Below are 20,443 nucleotides of genomic sequence, written 5' to 3' on the forward strand. Positions count from 1 at the left end.
CTTCTTAAATTTGGTTCCAAGAAACCGAAATGGATTTGTGGGCTTCCGTTCTGACGTCAGAACATTAGACGAACCCACGTGGTTAATAAAAACACCATGGCGGCTGGATTCAAGTAAGTGTGCATTCGTCAAATAATCTATATAAACGGTCTGAGATGCTTACATGTCTCCGAAATGATAGACTACCCAAACTAAGGAACAGTAGCTTGTTCGACACGCAGGCTAATCGTGTAATAGCTATTTAGGCTAACCAGTAACGGTATCCAACACAGATCAGAAGCTCTCTGGCGCCACAGACCATATAGGCTACTGGCACAACTAACGTTAGCTAACAAAGTTGTTTGCCATCTAACGTTAATTAGCTAGTAACTTAGAAGTCAGTTATTGTAGTTTACCAACTAACTTAATCTCCGTCCCCAGAACTGCTGAGCCCTTGGAATACCACCTGAGGTTTCTGGTTAGTAGACCCGTCTTACATCACAGGAGGTTGGTGGTGCCGTAATTGGGGAGGACGGGCTCGTGGTAAGGCTGGAGTGGAATGGTATCAAACACGTGGTTTGATGCCATTCCATTCGCTCCATTCCAGCCGTTATTATGAGCCGTCCTCCCCTCAGCAGCCTCCTCTGTCTTACACATGACTTTTCACCTTTTGTAAATGTAAGACTAGTTATGTGGACTTGACACTGACTGCTAGGATGTGATTCCCTGACCAAACCATGATGGTAATGGTGAACTGTTCTCTGCAGAAAGAGAACTGCCGTTCTGATGGAAGGGAGCTGGGTGAATTCAGAACCACGACATTGAATATAGGTGAGAACAACAGAACTGTGATCAGTTCTACCCCCCCCCATGTCTCTATTTCTCTCTCTCATCCTCTTCCATCTCCCCATGTCTCTCTCTCTCAATTCAATTCAAGGGGCTTTATTGGCATGGAAACATGTGTTAACATTGCCAAAGCAAGTGAGGTAGACAATACACAAAAGTGAAACAAACAAAACGAATTAACAGTAAACATTACACATACAGAAGTTTCAAAACAATAAAGACATTACAAGTGTCATATTAAATATATACAGTGTTGTAACAATGTACAAATGGTTAACCCCTTTGACTCTCTCGCTCTCGCTCTCTCTCTCTCTCTCTCTCTCTCGCTCTCGCGCTCTCTCTCGCGCTCTCTCTCGCGCTCTCTCTCGCGCTCTCTCTCGCTCTCGCTCTCGCTCTCGCTCTCTCTCGCTCTCGCTCTCATATATATCCATCTCCCCCATGTCTCTCTCCGTCATATCCTCTTCCATCTCCCTCTCCAGGTTCTATATCCACAGCAGACGGCTCAGCCCTGGTGAAGATTGGAAACACCACAGTCATGTGTGGCATCAAAGGGGTGAATAGTAACCTCTCCTCAAGTAAACAACTAAAGCAGCACCTTGGTGACCCCCACACAGCCTAACTCATTCCCGTTGTATTTTATCCACAGGAACTGGCAAACCCACCAGTGGATGCACCCAATAAAGGTTACATTGGTAAATGGAAGAGTTACCTTTCTACAAAGATATAGAGCAAAAAACATGACTAGTTAATGTTTCAACAACTTTACATTCCCTTGCTGAGTAGCGTGTGTGTGTGTATATTTGTATACGTCTCTGTGTTTGTGTATTTGACCTGTGTCTTTCTCTCTCAGTACCCAATGTAGACCTGCCTCCTCTGTGTTCGTCACGGTTCCGTCCTGGACCACCCGGGGAACAGGCTCAGGCCGCCAGCCAGTTCATCGCTGATGTCATAGAGAGGTAACTCAGTGTATATTTAAAGGTCCAGTGCAGTTAAAAACGTGAATTTCCTGTTTTATATACAGTGAGTGTACAAAATATTCAGAACACCTTCCTAATATTGAGTTGCACTCTCCCCTTCTGCCCTCAGAACAGCCTCAATTCATCGGGTCATGGACTCTACAAGGTGTCGAAAGCGTTCCACAGGGATGCTGGCCCCATGTTGACTCCAATGCTTCCCACAGTTGTGGCAAGTTGGCTGGATGTCCTTTGGGTGGTGGACCATTCTTGATACACACGGGAAACTGTTGAGTGTGAAAAACCCACCAGCATTGCAGTTCTTGACACAAACCTGTGCCTGGCACCTACTAACATACCCCGTTCAAAGACACTTAAATATTTTGTCTTGCCCATTCACCCTCTGAATGGCACAATTACACAATCCTTGTCTCAACTGTCTCAAGGCTTAAAAATCCTTCTTGAACCCGTCTCCTCCTCTTCATCTACACTGACTGAAGTGGATTTATTTCTGAACAGCACTTTGAGATATCAGTTGATGTAAAAAGGGCTATATATATAAAATTGATTTAACAAGTGGCATCAATAAGGGTTCGTCGCTTTCACCTGCTCAGTCGGTCACGGAAAGAGCAGGTGTTCTTAATGTTTTGTACACTCAGTGTATATCTCCACACTATAAGGTTGGAGTCATACTGTGAAAATGACGATTGTGCCCTTTTTAGTGTAAGAGCTGTTTGACGAACCTCAAATGGTTACTGGCATTTCAAATGTGGTATATTACGTGGCTGTTTTTAACATAATTTTTGCCTTGCAGCTCTGCCGTCATCCAGAAAGAGGACTTATGCATTGTGAAAGGAAAGGTATTTACATTTAATAACTTCACCATGTGACACACTGAGGGGACTGTGACACACTGTTTTACTTTCACAGCTTAATACATGTAGGGTACCAGAGTTGGGGTCAATTCCATTGCAATTCAGAAAGTAAACCACATTCCAAATGTTTCTCGTTGAAAAGCGTTGTAGAGAATTGGAATTTCACCGTACCGATATTGATTGGAATTTCACTCTACTGATATTGATTGGAATTTCACTCTACTGATATTGATTGGAATTTCACTCTACTGATATTGATTGGAATTTCACTCTACTGATATTGATTGGAATTTCACTCTACTGATATTGATTGGAATTGAACTTGACCTCAACCACCTCTGATTGCCTGTTACTGATTCTAGTTCTCAGCTGTGGTTCTGATACTTGGTTCTGCTGCTCCCTAGCTGTGTTGGGTCCTGTACTGTGTGTTTGTGTTCCCTAGCTGTGTTGGGTCCTGTACTGTGACATCATGTGTCTGGACTACGATGGCAACTTGTTGGACGCCTGTCTCATCGCCCTGCTGGCTGCTCTCAAGAACGGTGAGACCTGGGGGTCTATTCATTAGTCAAATTGCGTTGCAAAAACATTTTCCAACAGAGAACGCTTTGCAACGAACACAAAACAAGCATTTCCTTAGAGTTTGCAACAGACTAAACGTTTAGTGACGTAATCCGACCTAATGAATACACCCCTGCTGATGTTTTCACCGGGCTGTTTGTCGGCGTGTACATGACTGTAGCTCAGGATTTCTGGTGGTGACCCAGTGTCAGAGGAGGAATTTCCTCTTGGTCTGGCAATCAAGATGCTGGTTACTCCTCCCGTTGGGTGACCTGGGTTCAGATCCTGCCTGTGACACTGTGTCACTTCCTGTCTGAGTACTTTTTTATTTATTTTTTATGAGTGAGGGATGTGATTGGCTCAGCAGTAAAAGGTCAATTTAACAGTAACCAGCTACTGTTGTAATCGGATCGTATTGACCTCATGGCTTTATATCATTGTCTTAGTATGACCTTAGGAAAATTAGGAATTCCTGATTTTTGATTTGGAACAAAATATTTTACTTTTGAAAACGCCTGACGTTTTTGCTATAATATATAATGCCCTTGTTGCCTGGTTACAGCGCGTCTCCCAGAGGTGACAGTCAACAAAGAGACAGAGGCTCCTGAGGTGAACCTGGAGAAAAGGACGAGTCTGAACATCCACAAACACCCCGTCGGGGCCTCTTTCATTGTGTTTGACGAGTAAGTGTCTTTCATTCACCATCACTCGGGACCATTTCCTGTTTTTATTTCACACCCAGAGAGGAGATTTTAAACTATGTGAATTATAATTCTTTACTATGGACTCATTGTGACGTGAGTTACCATAGATGTGTATTATATCAGTGGTCACCAACATTTTCTGAGTCAAGATCACTTTCACAGTCCAAAAACAAGCCGAGATATACCGCTCCAATTTCTTTCTTTTTTTCTTAAAAAAGATGACGTTAACCGAATAAAAATGAGGTTTGTGCAGTAGGCCTGATACATTATCACACTATATGCCTGGCCTGATGCATTATCACACTATATGCCTGGCCTGATGCATTATCACACTATATGCCTGGCCTGATGCATTATCACACTATATGCCTGGCCTGATGCATTATCACACTATATGCCTGGCCTGATGCATTATCACACTATATGCCTGGCCTGATGCATTATCACAGCATATTGACTATATGCCTGGCCTGATACATTATCACACTATATGCCTGGCCTGATACATTATCACACTATATGCCTGGCCTGATACATTATCACACTATATGCCTGGCCTGATACATTATCACACTATATGCCTGGTCTTATACATTATCACACTATATGCCTGGCCTGATACATTATCACACTATATGCCTGGCCTGATACATTATCACACTATATGCCTGGCCTGATGCATTATCACACTATATGCCTGGCCTGATGCATTATCACACTATATGCCTGGCCTGATGCATTATCACACTATATGCCTGGCCTGATGCATTATCACACTATATGCCTGGCCTGATGCATTATCACACTATATGCCTGGCCTGATGCATTATCACACTATATGCCTGGCCTGATGCATTATCACACTATATGCCTGGCCTGATGCATTATCACACTATATGCCTGGCCTGATGCATTATCACATATTCACTATATGCCTGGCCTGATGCATTATCACACTATATGCCTGACCTGATGCATTATCACACTATATGCATGGCCTGATGCATTATCACACTATATGCATGGCCTGATGCATTATCACATATTCACTATATGCCTGGCCTGATGCATTATCACACTATATGCCTGGTCTGATACATTATCACAGCATATTGACTATATGCCTGGTCTGATGCATTATCACATCATATTGGCTATATGCCTGGCCTGATACATTATCACAGCATATTGACTATATGCCTGGTCTGATACATTATCACACTATATGCCTGGCCTGATGCATTATCACATCATATTGACTATATGCCTGGTCTGATACATTATCACAGCATATTGACTATATGCCTGGTCTGATACATTATCACACTATATGCCTGGCCTGATGCATTATCACATCATATTGACTATATGCCTGGTCTGATACATTATCACAGCATATTGACTATATGCCTGGTCTGATACATTATCACACTATATGCCTGGCCTGATGCATTATCACATCATATTGACTATATGCCTGGTCTGATGCATTATCACAGCATATTGACTATATGCATGGCCTGATACATTATCACAGCATTATCACATTATATTGACTATATGCCTGGCCTGATGCATTATCACAACATATTGGCTGTATGCCTGGTTTGATACATTATCACAGCATATTGGTGATATGCCTAGCCTGATACATTATCACAGCATATTGGTGATATGCCTAGCCTGATACATTATCACAGCATATTGGTGATATGCCTAGCCTGATACATTATCACAGCATATTGGTGATATGCCTAGCCTGATACATTATCACAGCATATTGGCGATATGTCTGACAGCATTGTTCTTCTCACAACATATTCTATTTCCAAACTGGAGCTTTGATAACTAACTACATCAGAAGGTGTAGTGCTTGCGAGTCACAGACGAGCATAAATATAAATATTTTTCAAATAATTTGCTTTTTTTATTTTACTGGACTGATAGTACCTGCATCAGATGATCATGGTGCTTTCAAGACAACTTGGAAAACAACAAGCTCAAACCGTACGTCAGTGATCTTCAGGTCGGAGATCTGTAAAGATGCCACATTTTTACGACTGAGTTGGATCACCGTTCAAAACGATTTTCCCCAGTTGGATCTCGTTTCTTTCTTTTTTTTCTCCTGAGTTCCCAGGTGTCTTGAACATGGCATTGGTCTCAGTGGAGGAGGAGAGCAGCAAGAGGGTCTGTCTCTCACGGTACCTGCCTTCTCGCTCCTTCCTTTCCTCTGGTGAGACTGACCAGAGAGAGGGGACACAGTCTTCCACCTGATGGCGAAACTCAAGTCACACCGCATCTACCTCAGGCACAAATTCATGTTGTTCCTATGACCAAAGAAAGTGAAATATTCCTAACGGGGCTTCTTCCTCGATATTAAAATAAACACGACGAGATGCTAATTATAACAAAACCACAGGGCTTCTGAATCAAGTGTAGCTACGGACAACGGGGCTTCTGAATCAAGTGTAGCTACGGACAACGGGGCTTCTGAATCAAGTGTAGCTACGGACAACGGGGCTTCTGAATCAAGTGTAGCTACGGACAACGGGGCTTCTGAATCAAGTGTAGCTACGGACAACGGGGCTTCTGAATCAAGTGTAGCTACGGACAACGGGGCTTCTGAATCAAGTGTAGCTACGGACAACGGGGCTTCTGAATCAAGTGTAGCTACGGACAACGGGGCTTCTGAATCAAGTGTAGCTACGGACAACGGGGCTTCTGAATCAAGTGTAGCTACGGACAACGGGGCTTCTGAATCAAGTGTAGCTACGGACAACGGGGCTTCTGAATCAAGTGTAGCTACGGACAACGGGGCTTCTGAATCAAGTGTAGCTACGGACAACGGGGCTTCTGAATCAAGTGTAGCTACGGACAACGGGGCTTCTGAATCAAGTGTAGCTACGGACAACGGGGCTTCTGAATCAAGTGTAGCTACGGACAACGGGGCTTCTGAATCAAGTGTAGCTACGGACAACGGGGCTTCTGAATCAAGTGTAGCTACGGACAACGGGGCTTCTGAATCAAGTGTAGCTACGGACAACGGGGCTTCTGAATCAAGTGTAGCTACGGACAACGGGGCAACACAAAAAAAAGAGCTTGTCTTTATCGTTGGCTTTTCTGCAGAAATGTTTGGTGATTGACTAGTAATGCCTTGGAAGATCGACCAGGTGATTTCGATCGACTGGTTGGTGACCACTGTTATTCATATATATATATATATATATATATATATATATATATATATATATATATATATATATATATATATATACTGCCCTGTGTAGGGTGCCGTCTTCGGATGGAACATTAAACGGGTGTCCTGACTCTCTGTGGTCATTAAAGATCACATGGCACGTATTGTAAGAGTAGGGGTGTTAACCCCGGTGTCCTGACTATATTCCCAATCTGGCCCTCATACCATCACGGTCACCTAATAATCCCCAGTTTACAATTGGCTCATTCACCCCCCCCTCCTCTCCCCTGTAACTATTCCCCAGGTCATTGCTGTAAATGAGAATGTGTTCTCGGTCAATTTTCCTGGTAAAATAATGGCTAAATATATGGTTGTAACAGTGGTGTTTGTCCTGTGTAGCTCTATAATGATTGTCGATCCCACCGCTGAGGAAGAGAGCCTGTCTACAGCCACAATCACAGTGGTAACAGACGAGGAAGAGCGACTCTGCGCCCTCCACAAGCCAGGTCAGAGAATCAGACTGTCTAGTCCCCTAACCACAACTATAGACACTGTCTGGTCTCCTAACCACTCCTATAGACGCTGTCTGGTCTCCTATAGACGCTGTCTGGTCTCCTATAGACGCTGTCTGGTCTCCTATAGACGCTGTCTGGTCCCCTACCCACTCCTATAGACACTGCCCAAACTAACCCGCCTGTCAATCTCTAGCTCCTTCCCTAGTCATCACTGCTCAGTACTGAATCCGCCACTACATGGCCACCACCCAGACCCAAATCATCTGATGAGGGCACGACAACTCCTATTCCCCCTCAGGAGACTGGAAAGATGTGTCATGGGTCCCCAGATCCTCAAAACGTTTTACAGCTGCACCATCGAGAGCATCCTGACTAGTTGCATCACCGCCTGGTATGGCAACTGCTCGTCATCCGACCGTAAGGCGCTACAGAGGGTAGTGCGTACAGCCCAGTACATCACTGGGGCCAAGCTTTTTGCCATCCAATACCTCTATACCAGGCGGTGTCAGAGGAAGGCCCTAAAAATTGTCAAAGATTCCAGCCACCCAAGTCATAGACTGTTCTCTTTGCTACCGCACGGCAAGCGGTACCGGAGAGCCAAGTCTAGGACCAAAAGGCTCCTTAACAGTTTCTACCCTCAAGCCATAAGACAGTTGATGAAATAGCGACCCAGACTATTTTCACTGTCCCCATGTAAAAAATATATATATTTTTTTTACGCTCCTGCTACTCTTATTATCTATGCATAGTCACTTTAATAACCCTACCTACATGTACATATTACCTCGACTAACTGGTTCCCCCTTTTATATAGCTTCGCTACTGTTATTTAGTTCTATTGTAAGTAAGCATTTAACGGTAACGTCTCCACCTGTTGTATTCGGCGAATAACATTTTAAATATTTCTTGTTAGCCCCTCCCTAGTCGTCACTGCCCAGAACTAAATCCACCCTTCTCAACCCAGTCCCAAAACAAGCCTAAACCCCTTCCCCCAATATACACGGCATTCAGACCACTTTTTCACATTTTTGTGTTTATAGCCTGATTTTTAATTGTTTTTAAAATGTTTAATTGATTAAATTAAGATTGTCACTGTCCTAGACACAATACCCCATAATGTCAAAGTGGAATTATCTATTTAGAAATGTTTACAAATTAAAAGCTGAAATGTCTTGAGTCAATAAGTATTCAACCCTAAAGAAATTCAGGAGTTAAAATGTGCATAATAAGTGCAATAATAGTGTTTGTGATTTGACTACGTCATCTCTGTACCCCACATATACAATTACAGTATATGTAAGGTCCCTCTGTCGAGCAGTGAATTTCAAACACAAAGACCAGGGAGGTTTTTCCAATGCCTCGCAAAGGTCACCTATTGGTAGATGGGTAAAAAAAAAAAAAGCAGACATTGAATATCCCTTTGAACATGGTGAAGTAATTAATTACACTTTGGATGGTGTATCAATACACCCAGTCACTACAATGATACAGGTGTACTTCCTAACTCAGTTGCCGGAGAGGGATTTCACCAATGGTGATTTAAAAAAGTTAGTTTTCTCCTGTCACAGCCATTAAACTGAGGAAGAATAAAATTACAAACATGCATCCTTGTTCGCAACAAGGCACTAAAGTAAAACGGCAAAAAACGTGGCAATACTAACACATCACTGAGTACCACTTCATATCTTCAAGCATGTTGGTGGCTGCATCATGTTATGGGTATGCTTGTCATTTACAAGGACTAGGGAGTTTTTTTTAGGATAAAAAGAAACGGAATAGAGCTAAGCACAGGCACAATCTTAGAGGAAAACCTGGTTGTCTGCTTGCCAACAGACCCTGGGAGAGAGATTCACCTTTCAGCAGGACAATAACCTAAAACACAAGACCAAATATAAACTGGAGTTGCTTACTAAGACATTGAGTGGCCCAGTTAGTTTTGAATTAAAATCAGCTTAAATTAATTTCAAGACTTAAATGGCTGTCTAGTAATGACAAACAACCAACTTGACAGAGCTTGAAAATTAATATTGTACAATCCAGGTGTGCAAAGCTCTTGGACTTACCCAGAAAGACTCACAGCTGTAATCACTGCCACAGGTGATTTTATTGGCCTCACGGGTGTGAATAAAATATAGATTTCTGTATTTCATTTTCAAATTTGCAAAAATGTCTAAACATGTTTTCACTTTATCATTATGGGATATTGTGTGTAGCTGTGTGAGGAAAGAAATGACTTCAGGCTGTAACAACAATGTGGAATAAGTCAAAAGGTGTGAATACTTTCCGATCTCTTAAAAGAACTCAAGTTCACAGGTCAGCTGTTGTCTGAACACTCTCCTCTGTTGTTGCTGTCCTCTTCTCCAGGTGGTACATCATTATCAGGGGAGAAGCTTCAGGATTGTATCAGCAGAGCCACGACGAGACACAGGGAGGTCCGCAAACTCATCGACAAAGTCATACAGAGCGCCAAGACAACGAAATAAACACACACACACACGTTTATGTTTCTCTAAAAGTTGTATTTTCCTGTCAATATATATTTTCTTTATCACAATAAACTGCTGATAAAGACCATTTTAAAACATTCTGCCTCAGTATCCCAGAAATGTCTCACACAAATATACACTTGTTCTTGACTGCCCAGCCGTCCCCACTAGTACAAGAAAATGCCATATGAAAAACGCACTCAGCAAATGCATGCTGGGAAAACAAGTTCTCTGTTGTGTTCGGCATCAAGATCATCTTCCCGCAGAGAGAGCTATTCTGTCACTGTAAATGGCACTCTATTTCCTACAGTGCACTAGTTTTGACCAGAGCCTGATCAACAGTAGTACACTATGAAGGGAATAGTGTACCATTTTCAGATGCACCCAAAGCCATGCAGAATCGGGCACGGTCGTTCACGAGGAGTCTTCTGAGTTGTGCTGTGCAGTCAGTGTCCGTCCACGAGTTAGGCTGTTTGAGCCACCATAGGGAGGACATAACCGACCATAGGGAGGACACAGTGGCATGATACGGGGACATAACCGGACAGCAGTCGGGTAGGAAAACACCTCCCACTAACAAAAGAACGCATCTTCATTTTCTAAACACATTTCAAAAATAGGTTATTTTAAAACGGTAAGTTCTGTTCCTAAAAAAAAAAACAGTTCTATGGTCGTCGGGACAACCTGGTTCAGGCTCACACGCCCGGCCATACCAACCAAAATCATTATTGGTGACACCCAGTGTCAGAACACTGTCATGACCCATATATTTACACCTGTTGTGTGACGTTGCATTATTGTATGGCCGGCTATGACCCCTGCATAAGTGTCAAAACCCACACTAATTCAAATCAGTTTTTTTCCCTAGGCCAAGTTTACATAAAAAAATAAAGTTTGTTTTCTTAAATCCTTTGTTGTAATGAATTCTGTGTTTTTTGTTCCATCATATTTTTTTCAAAAACTTGTAGAAAAGACACTTTATGACGTCGTAATCAGATAGTCCAATCACGTACATGTCCTTATGTCAGTCACAAAGTGGGTGTCTTGTCCTGCTCCTGCAGTCATCAACAACAGAGCATTGGACTAGGTGCACGTCTGACATCAATGTGTACGCAATTACAATTCATATTTAATATGGTGAATTTCAGGGAATTCTATATACCTGTACTGTTCACACGTAGGTTAAAGGATTGCAATGGAATGTTTTGCCTTGTGTGGTAGGTTTTGACACTTATGTAGGTGTCATAAACAGCCATATAACACAATATATATGTCACAACAGGTCTAAATATATGTCATGACAGTGTTATGAGCGTGACATAACGTGTTATGATGCTGGGTGAAAAAGTGTTATCCGTTATTACATCATACATTTCATCTTCTCTCAGCTACAAAATAACAAGTATTTTTGCCTGTAGTCTCCACAGTGAGGGAGACATGGGGGCAAGAGTCTCCACAGTGAGGGAGACATGGGGGCAAGAGTCTCCACAGTGAGGGAGATGGGGGGCAAGAGTCTCCACAGTGAGGGAGTTGGGGGGCAAGAGTCGCCACAGTGAGGGAGTTGGGGGGCAAGAGAGTCTCCACAGTGAGGGAGGTGGGGGGCAAGAGTCGCCACAGTGAGGGAGTTGGGGGGCAAGAGTCTCCACAGTGAGGGAGGTGGGGGGCAAGAGTCGCCACAGTGAGGGAGTTGGGGGGCAAGAGTCTCCACAGTGAGGGAGTTGGGGGGCAAGAGAGTCTCCACAGTGAGGGAGTTGGGGGGCAAGAGAGTCTCCACTGAGGGAGTTGGGGTGCAAGAGAGTCTCCACAGTGAGGGAGTTGGGGGGCAAGAGAGTCTCCACAGTGAGGGAGTTGGGGGGCAAGAGAGTCTCCACAGTGAGGGAGTTGGGGGGCAAGAGAGTCTCCACAGTGAGGGAGTTGGGGGGCAAGAGAGTCTCCACAGTGAGGGAATTGAGGGGCAAGAGAGTCTCCACAGTGAGGGAGTTGGGGTGCAAGAGAGTCTCCACAGTGAGGGAGTTGGGGTGCAAGAGAGTCTCCACAGTGAGGGAGTTGGGGTGCAAGAGAGTCTCCACAGTGAGGGAGTTGGGGGGCAAGAGAGTCTCCACAGTGAGGGAGTTGGGGTGCAAGAGAGTCTCCACAGTGAGGGAGTTGGGGTGCAAGAGAGTCTCCACAGTGAGGGAGTTGGGGTGCAAGAGAGTCTCCACAGTGAGGGAGGAAAGAGTGCAGTTTGGATCATTCATGTCTTCATGAAGGGGAAGGGGGGGTTGGTTTTCTCTCCATGATTGGGGGAGGTGCCATGGCATTGCTCACCAGATGGCTGGGGGTCATTTTATGTGTGTGTGTGTGTGTGTAGGGGGTCGTCATCGTCATGATTAGGGGTGGGGCTGCGGTGTGCTCTTCTTCCTCTTACTTCTTGGTTGGCTGGCGGTATGTAGCCGTGGCGACGCCCCCGGAGGCCCCGCCCCCCTCATAGCCATTTGCTGCTGCATTTGGTGCAAGAATTGCAACTGATGGAGAGATAGAGAGGGAGGGAGAGAGAGGGAGAGAGAGAGATAACAGGTCAGTTCAACGGCATGCACTCTGGGTAACCCTTTACCTGGACCTTTTGTCATAACAGCAGACTGGCACCCAGATTAGCATCACGTGAAGCTATAACAATATCAGATTAGCATCACGTGAAGCTATAACAGTATCAGATTAGCATCACGTGAAGCTATAACAGTATCAGATTAGCATCGTGTGAAGCTATAACAGTATCAGATTAGCATCACGTGAAGCTATAACAGTATCAGATTAGCATCATGTGAAGCTATAACAGTATCAGTGAAATAATCTAGCAGTCTTGACACATTTAGTTGATTATTTAAAAAATGTAGCTAGGCTAACGGGAGGAAATCATTCTTGGTTTGTATAAACAGAGCTTTCCTATACAGGAAAATCAATAGAGTAAGGAATATACTTCACTTCATGATTAAACAGGCTCTGGTACTAATGGGAGGCCCAGGGAACATGTTCACCCATCCTCTCAGTTTAACAACATACTATAGCATATACCAGTGTCGTAGTCAGACAGACAGGATGCTCTGTGTTAGTACAGCTGAGATGAAGCTTGGAGGGAAGGGAGGGAGTGTGGAGGGGTGAAGGGAGGGAGGGTGGAGAGGTGAAGGGAGGGAGGGTGGAGAGGTGAAGGGAGGGAGTGTGGAGAGGTGAAGGGAGGGAGTGTGGAGGGGTGAAGGGAGGGAGTGTGGAGGGGTGAAGGGAGGGAGTGTGGAGGGGTGAAGGGAGGGAGTGTGGAGGGGTGAAGGGAGGGAGGGTGGAGGGGTGAAGGGAGGGGGGGTGGAGGGGTGAAGGGAGGGAGGGAGGGTGAAGGGGTGAAGGGAGGGAGGGTGAAGGGAGGGAGGGTGGAGAGGTGAAGGGAGGGAGTGTGGAGAGGTGAAGGGAGGGAGTGTGGAGGGGTGAAGGGAGGGAGTGTGGAGGGGTGAAGGGAGGGAGTGTGGAGGGGTGAAGGGAGGGAGGGTGGAGGGGTGAAGGGAGGGGGGGTGGAGGGGTGAAGGGAGGGAGGGTGGAGAGGTGAAGGGAGGGAGTGTGGAGGGGTGAAGGGAGGGAGTGTGGAGAGGTGAAGGGAGGGAGTGTGGAGAGGTGAAGGGAGGGAGTGTGGAGGGGTGAAGGGAGGGAGTGTGGAGGGGTGAAGGGAGGGAGGGTGGAGGGGTGAAGGGAGGGAGGGTGGAGGGGTGAAGGGAGGGAGTGTGGAGGGGTGAAGGGAGGGAGGGTGGAGGGGTGAAGGGAGGGAGTGTGGAGGGGTGAAGGGAGGGAGTGTGGAGGGGTGAAGGGAGGGAGTGTGGAGGGGTGAAGGGAGGGAGTGTGGAGGGGTGAAGGGAGGGAGGGTGGAGGGGTGAAGGGAGGGAGTGTGGAGAGGTGAAGGGGTGAAGGGAGGGAGGGTGAAGGGGTGAAGGGAGGGAGTGTGGAGAGGTGAAGGGAGGGAGTGTGGAGGGGTGAAGGGAGGGAGGGTGAAGGGGTGAAGGGAGGGAGTGTGGAGAGGTGAAGGGAGGGAGTGTGGAGGGGTGAAGGGAGGGAGTGTGGAGAGGTGAAGGGAGGGAGTGTGGAGAGGTGAAGGGGTGAAGGGAGGGAGGGTGAAGGGGTGAAGGGAGGGAGTGTGGAGAGGTGAAGGGAGGGAGTGTGGAGAGGTGAAGGGGGGGGGTGAAGGGAGGGAGTGTGGAGGGGTGAAGGGAGGGAGTGTGGAGAGGTGAAGGGGTGAAGGGAGGGAGTGTGGAGAGGTGAAGGGAGGGAGTGTGGAGAGGTGAAGGGAGGGAGTGTGGAGGGGTGAAGGGGTGAAGGGAGGGAGTGTGGAGGGGTGAAGGGAGGGAGTGTGGAGGGGTGAAGGGAGGGAGGGTGGAGAGGTGAAGGGAGGGAGTGTGGAGAGGTGAAGGGGTGAAGGGAGGGAGGGTGAAGGGGTGAAGGGAGGGAGTGTGGAGAGGTGAAGGGAGGGAGTGTGGAGAGGTGAAGGGGTGAAGGGAGGGAGGGTGAAGGGGTGAAGGGAGGGAGTGTGGAGGGGTGAAGGGAGGGAGTGTGGAGGGGTGAAGGGAGGGAGTGTGGAGAGGTGAAGGGGTGAAGGGAGGGAGGGTGAAGGGGTGAAGGGAGGGAGTGTGGAGAGGTGAAGGGAGGGAGTGTGGAGGGGTGAAGGGAGGGAGGGTGAAGGGGTGAAGGGAGGGAGTGTGGAGGGGTGAAGGGAGGGGGGGTGAAGGGAGGGAGGGTGGAGAGGTGAAGGGAGGGAGTGTGGAGGGGTGAAGGGAGGGTGGGTGGAGGGGTGAAGGGAGGGGGGGTGAAGGGAGGGAGTGTGGAGGGGTGAAGGGAGGGAGGGTGGAGGGGTGAAGGGAGGGAGTGTGGAGAGGTGAAGGGAGGGAGTGTGGAGGGGTGAAGGGAGGGAGTGTGGAGGGGTGAAGGGAGGGAGGGTGGAGGGGTGGAGGGGTGAAGGGAGGGGGGGTGAAGGGAGGGGGGGTGAAGGGAGGGAGTGTGGAGGGGTGAAGGGAGGGAGTGTGGAGGGGTGAAGGGAGGGAGGGTGGAGGGGTGAAGGGAGGGAAGGTGGAGGGGTGAAGGGAGGGAGTGTGGAGGGGTGAAGGGAGGGAGTGTGGAGGGGTGAAGGGAGGGAGTGTGGAGGGGTGAAGGGAGGGAGTGTGGAGGGGTGAAGGGAGGGGGGGTGAAGGGAGGGAGTGTGGAGGGGTGAAGGGAGGGGGGGTGTAGGGAGGGAGTGTGGAGAGGTGAAGGGAGGGAGTGTGGAGGGAGGGTGGGAAGATAGAGGAGTAGAGAGACAGGGAGGAATGGTTAGGAGATGGGGGAGAGGTGGAATGGGCTCAACACAGGAGGGAGAGGGGGTAAGGGCAGGTTGTTAGGAGACGGGGGAGAGGTGGAATAGGCTCAACTCAGGAGGGAGAGGGGGTAAGGGCAGGTTGTTAGGAGACGGGGGAGAGGTGGAATGGGCTCAACACAGGAGGGAGAGGGGGTAAGGGCAGGTTGTTAGGAGACGGGGGAGAGGTGGAATAGGCTCAACTCAGGAGGGAGAGGGGGTAAGGGCAGGTTGTTAGGAGACGGGGGAGAGGTGAAATAGGCTCAACACAGGAGGGAGAGGGGGTAAGGGCAGGTTGTTAGGAGACGGGGGAGAGGTGGAATGGGCTCAACACAGGAGGGAGAGGGGGTAAGGGCAGGTTGTTAGGAGACGGGGGAGAGGTGGAATGGGCTCAACACAGGAGGGAGAGGGGGTAAGGGCAGGTTGTTAGGAGACGGGGGAGAGGTGAAATAGGCTCAACTCAGGAGGGAGAGGGGGTAAGGGCAGGTTGTTAGGAGTGTAGCAGGGGGTGGCACAGTCAAGCAGCACCAGTGACACAGACAGAAAGGAAGTGAGCCTCTCTTTGGGCCAAGATGACCCGGAAGCAGAAAGATCTTCATTAACTGTGACCCCGGCAACAACAGACAACCCATGCTAAGCAACCAGCAGAGTTTGTAAAGTAAGTCAGCAACTTCAATTTGAATGGTGCTTTTCTTTTCCAACAAGACTAACTTAGTTAAATGGGGTGAGAATGGGTACAATTAATTTTATTTATTTTTAAACTCATGCTTTGTGTGTTAAAACTTCTCATGAAATACCTGTCCTCGATTACATTTTTTTGTTGACTTCAAAAAGTATCACATTTCTATGAAATTTATCGGACAAAAAAACAAGATTTAAATATCTGTTAATTAATGCTTTACAATACATTGTTAATCAAAGCAGTAAAACCAAACCTCTTATATCTACAGAAATAAACTAAACCGGATGACAGGGCTCAGGATGAGAAGGGAATGGACCTGTAGCTACTAAATAGAGAGAGATTTTTTTATTTTTTTTATTAGGCAAGTCAGTTAAGAACAAATTGTTATTTACAATGACGGCCTAGGAACAGTGGGTTAACTGCCTTGTTCAGGGGCAGAACGACAGATTTTGACCTTGTCAGCTCGGGGATTCGATCCAGCAACCTTTCGGTTACTAGTCCAACATTCTAACCACTAGGCTACCATACACTGCGTTGTATGCATCTTGAGTAAATCTGTGCTAAAAAAACAAAAATTTCCGGCCTTTCCGTTAAAACAACAAGCCTGTACGCACGTTATAAAACAACTTCTAACTGGGGTATTTCAAACTGTCCTTTTGTGAGGCGCAGCCGGAAACTAGTTCTGTATGACGACGAGAGGTGGGGTCGATAAACCAGGAGGATCCTCCATTATCATTTAAAATCTCCAGTTTGGGAACATTTTGGCTTCCCAGTAGATTACAACGGCGATGTACAGAGAGCTGTGGGATAAAACGTCAACGAGAATAGCCTATGCAGCTGCCAACACCTCAAATATGTTGACACGCCTCCTTTATGAGAGTCACAAGTGCGCATCTGGCACGGTCTGTGCTATCCGGCATCCTTGGGACATCCATACCCTAAACCCTATATCCTTAACCCCTACCGTTACCTAACCTTAAAACTCTTTACAATTTGACAATGTAACTTAAAATGTGGTAGGGACGTCCCAAAGATCCCGGATAGCACGGACCCACCAGGCACCGAAGGAGGCGGTGTCATGCTGCGTTCGCAACCAAGTTTGCGAATTTACCACATACGACTTGGAAAACCCCACTTGAACGACCCTCCAACTGGTAATTACTAGTGGGAAACTCGTCTATCATCGTGAGCACCCACTTCTATCACATGGTGACCTCTGACGTCAACTACTAAGGAAATGGCCTCTATAACAGCATTTTCGCCAGTTAAATGCAACAAAACATTAATTATAAAAAGCAATCTATTCATGCATTTTATAAACTCTAAAATTGATTTACAAGCATGATATCTGTACTTTTAGTTTATTGTTGGCAATTAGCCAATCTGCGTTTCTCATCGAGTTCAAATCACATGAAAGCATCCAACTGGTATTTACGACTTCGCAACTAGTAAATTCCCACCTCCCACATGGTTATAAACACAGCATAGTGGAAACTTGAGAGGCCCAACAGACAATGCAAGCAACATTATGAATGGCATTTAACTTTTCCTGTTCTACCGAAATGTGACCCCAAAACTGAAATGCGTACCGAACCGTGGGTTTGGTGAACCATCCCACCCCTAGTAGATACACTATATATACAAATGTGGACACCCCTTCAAATTAGTGGATTCAGATATTTCCGCCACACCCGTTGCTGACAGGTGTAAAACAATCAAACACACAGCCATGCAATCTCCATAGACAAACATTGGCAGTAGAATGGCATTACTGAAGAGCTCGGAGACTTTCAACGTGGCACCGTCATAGGATGCCACCTATCCAACAAGTCAGTTCATCAAATTTCTGCCCTGCTAGAGCTGCCCCGGTCAACTGTAAGTGCTGTTATTGTGAAAACGTCTAGGAGCAACAACGGCTCAGCTATGAAGTGGTAGGCCACACAATGTCACAAAACCGGACCGCTGAAGGGCGTAGCACGTAAAAATAATCCGTCCTCGGTTGCAACCCTCACTACTGAGTTACAAACTGCCTCAGAAGCAACGTCAGCACAAAAACTGTTCGTTGGGAGCTTCATGAAATGGGTTTCCATGGCCGAGCAGCCGCATTATAGACGGTTTTAGAGTACCAGACGAGCGCGGCAAATTTGGCAGCAGAGAACTGGAAGGAAACGCAGCCAAAGGGGGTGATGGCTTTGGGGATGACCAGTGAGATATACCTGCTGGAGCGCGTGCTACGGGTGGGTGTTGTTATCGTGACCAGTGAGCTGAGATAAGGCGGAGTTTTACCTAGCATAGACTTATAGATGACCTGGAGCTAGTGGGTCTGGCGACGAATATGTAGCGAGGGCCAGCCGACTAGAGCGTACAGGTCACAGTGGTGGGTAATTTTTGGGGCTTTGGTGACAAAACAGATGGCTCTGTGATAGACTGTATCCAGTTTGCTGAGTAGAGTGTTGGAGGCTATTTTGTAAATGACATCGCCGAAGTCAAGGATCGGTACCTGCATACATGGGCAGATAATTGCGTCGTTGGTACCCAAAATGCGTGCATGTTGGCAGGTCTGCACCCCCTTTGCCCTCACAACAGCCTCAATTCATCGGGTCCTGGACTATAAACCACTTTAATTTGTGGTCCGTCTGTTACACAGTTGGTAGATAGTGGGTTTCGACAAGGTGTCAAAAGTGTTCCACAGGGATGCTGGCCCATGTAGACTCCAATGCTTCCCACAGTTGTGTCAAGTTGGTTCGATGTCCTTTTGTTGGAGGACCATTCTTGATACACACGGGAAACTGCTGAGTGTGAAAAACCCAACAACATTGCAGTTCTTGACACAAACCTGTGCGCCTGGCACCTACTAACATACCCTGTTTAAAGGCACTTCAATATTTTGTCTTGCCCATTCACCCTCTGAATGGCACACACAAAACATACACAATCCATGTCTCAATTGTCTCCAGGCTTAAAAATCCTTCTTTAACCCGTCTCCTCCCCTTCATCTACACTGACTGAAGTGGGATTTAACAAGTGACATCAATAAGGGGTCATATCTTTCACCTGGATTCACCTTGTCAGTCTATGTCATGGAAAGATATGTATAATATAGCTATACACAGTCTGTATGTATAGATACGTATACTCTAGATACACAGTCTGTATGTATAGATACATATACTGTAGATACACAGTCTGTATGTATAGATATGTATACTGTAGATACACAGTCTGTGTGTATAGATATGTATACTGTAGATACACAGCCTGTATGTATAGATACGTATAATATAGATATGTGTAATGTTTACATAGGGCTTTACTCATCTCATATGTATATACTGTATTCTAATTTACTGTATTTTAGTCATTGCTACTCTGACATTGCTCGTCCTAATATTTATATATCTCCTAATTCTATTCTTTTACTTTTAGATTTGTGTCTTGTTGTGTATTGTTAGATACTACTGCACTGTTAGGGCTGGGAACACAAGCATTTTGCTACACCTGCAATAACATCTGCTAAATATGTGTATGTGACCAATAAAACCTGATACGTATAATATAGATAAACAGTCTGTATGTATATAATTATAGAAATACAGTATGTATGTACAGTTGAAGTCGGAAGTTTACATACACCTTAGCCAAATACATTTAAATTCAGTTTTTCACAATTCCTGACATTTAATCCGATTAGAAATTCCCTGTCTTAGGTCAGTTAGGATCACCACTTTATTTTAAGAATGTGAAATGTCAGAATAATAGCAGAGAGAATGATTTATTTCAGCTTTTATTTATTTCATCACATTCCAAGTGGGTCAGACGTTTACATACACTCAATTAGTATTTGGTAGCATTGCCTTTAAATTGTTTAACTTGGGTCAAATGTTTTGGGTAGCCTTCCACAAGCTTCCCACAATATGTTGGGTGAATTTTGGCCCATTCCTCCTGACAGAGCTGGTGTAACTGAGTCAGGTTTGTAGGCCTCCTTGCTCGCACACGCCTTTTCAGTTCTGCCCACAAATTTTCTACAGGATTGAGGTCAGGGCTTTGATGGCCACTCCAATACCTTGACTTTGTTGTTCTTAAGCCAATTTGCCACAACTTTGGAAATATGCTTGGGGTCATTGTCCATTTGGAAGACACATTTGCGACCAAGCTTTAACTTCCTGACTGATGTCTTGAGATGTTGCTTCAATATATCCACATCATTTTCCTTCCTCATGATGCAATCTATTTTGTGAAGTGCACCAGTCCCTCCTGCAGCAAAGCACCCCCACAACATGATGCTGCCACCCCCGTGCTTCACGGTTGGGA

The 20,443-nt window shown here is 46.1% G+C and overlaps 2 protein-coding genes across 8 annotated transcripts in view; one reads left to right on the forward strand and one right to left on the reverse strand.

Moving 5' to 3' along the window:
- Positions 1-44: 44 nt before the first annotated feature.
- On the forward strand, positions 45-10,210 carry exosc8 (exosome component 8). The gene is made up of 11 exons (XM_055936861.1): positions 45-113; positions 421-457; positions 747-810; positions 1,305-1,378; positions 1,472-1,517; positions 1,676-1,781; positions 2,593-2,638; positions 3,096-3,192; positions 3,774-3,894; positions 7,511-7,617; positions 9,991-10,210. Exons 1-11 carry the CDS (start codon positions 97-99, stop codon positions 10,107-10,109), a joined length of 834 nt encoding a protein of 277 aa, XP_055792836.1. The 5' UTR covers positions 45-96; the 3' UTR covers positions 10,110-10,210.
- Positions 10,125-20,443, reverse strand: part of supt20 (SPT20 homolog, SAGA complex component) — a 49,223-nt gene continuing 38,904 nt past the window's right edge. For 5 of the 7 annotated variants that reach the window (XM_055936856.1, XM_055936857.1, XM_055936858.1 and 2 more), the window contains one exon: positions 10,125-12,616. In XM_055936856.1, coding sequence (XP_055792831.1) covers positions 12,482-12,616 — 135 coding nt within the window. In that variant the 3' untranslated portion in view covers positions 10,125-12,481. The remainder of the gene's footprint in view (positions 12,617-20,443) is intronic. The other 2 variants (XR_008761141.1, XM_055936854.1) reach the window with 1 other exon arrangement.

Source organism: Salvelinus fontinalis, chromosome 10 (genome assembly GCF_029448725.1).
Source record: "Salvelinus fontinalis isolate EN_2023a chromosome 10, ASM2944872v1, whole genome shotgun sequence".
NCBI lineage: Eukaryota > Metazoa > Chordata > Actinopteri > Salmoniformes > Salmonidae > Salvelinus > Salvelinus fontinalis.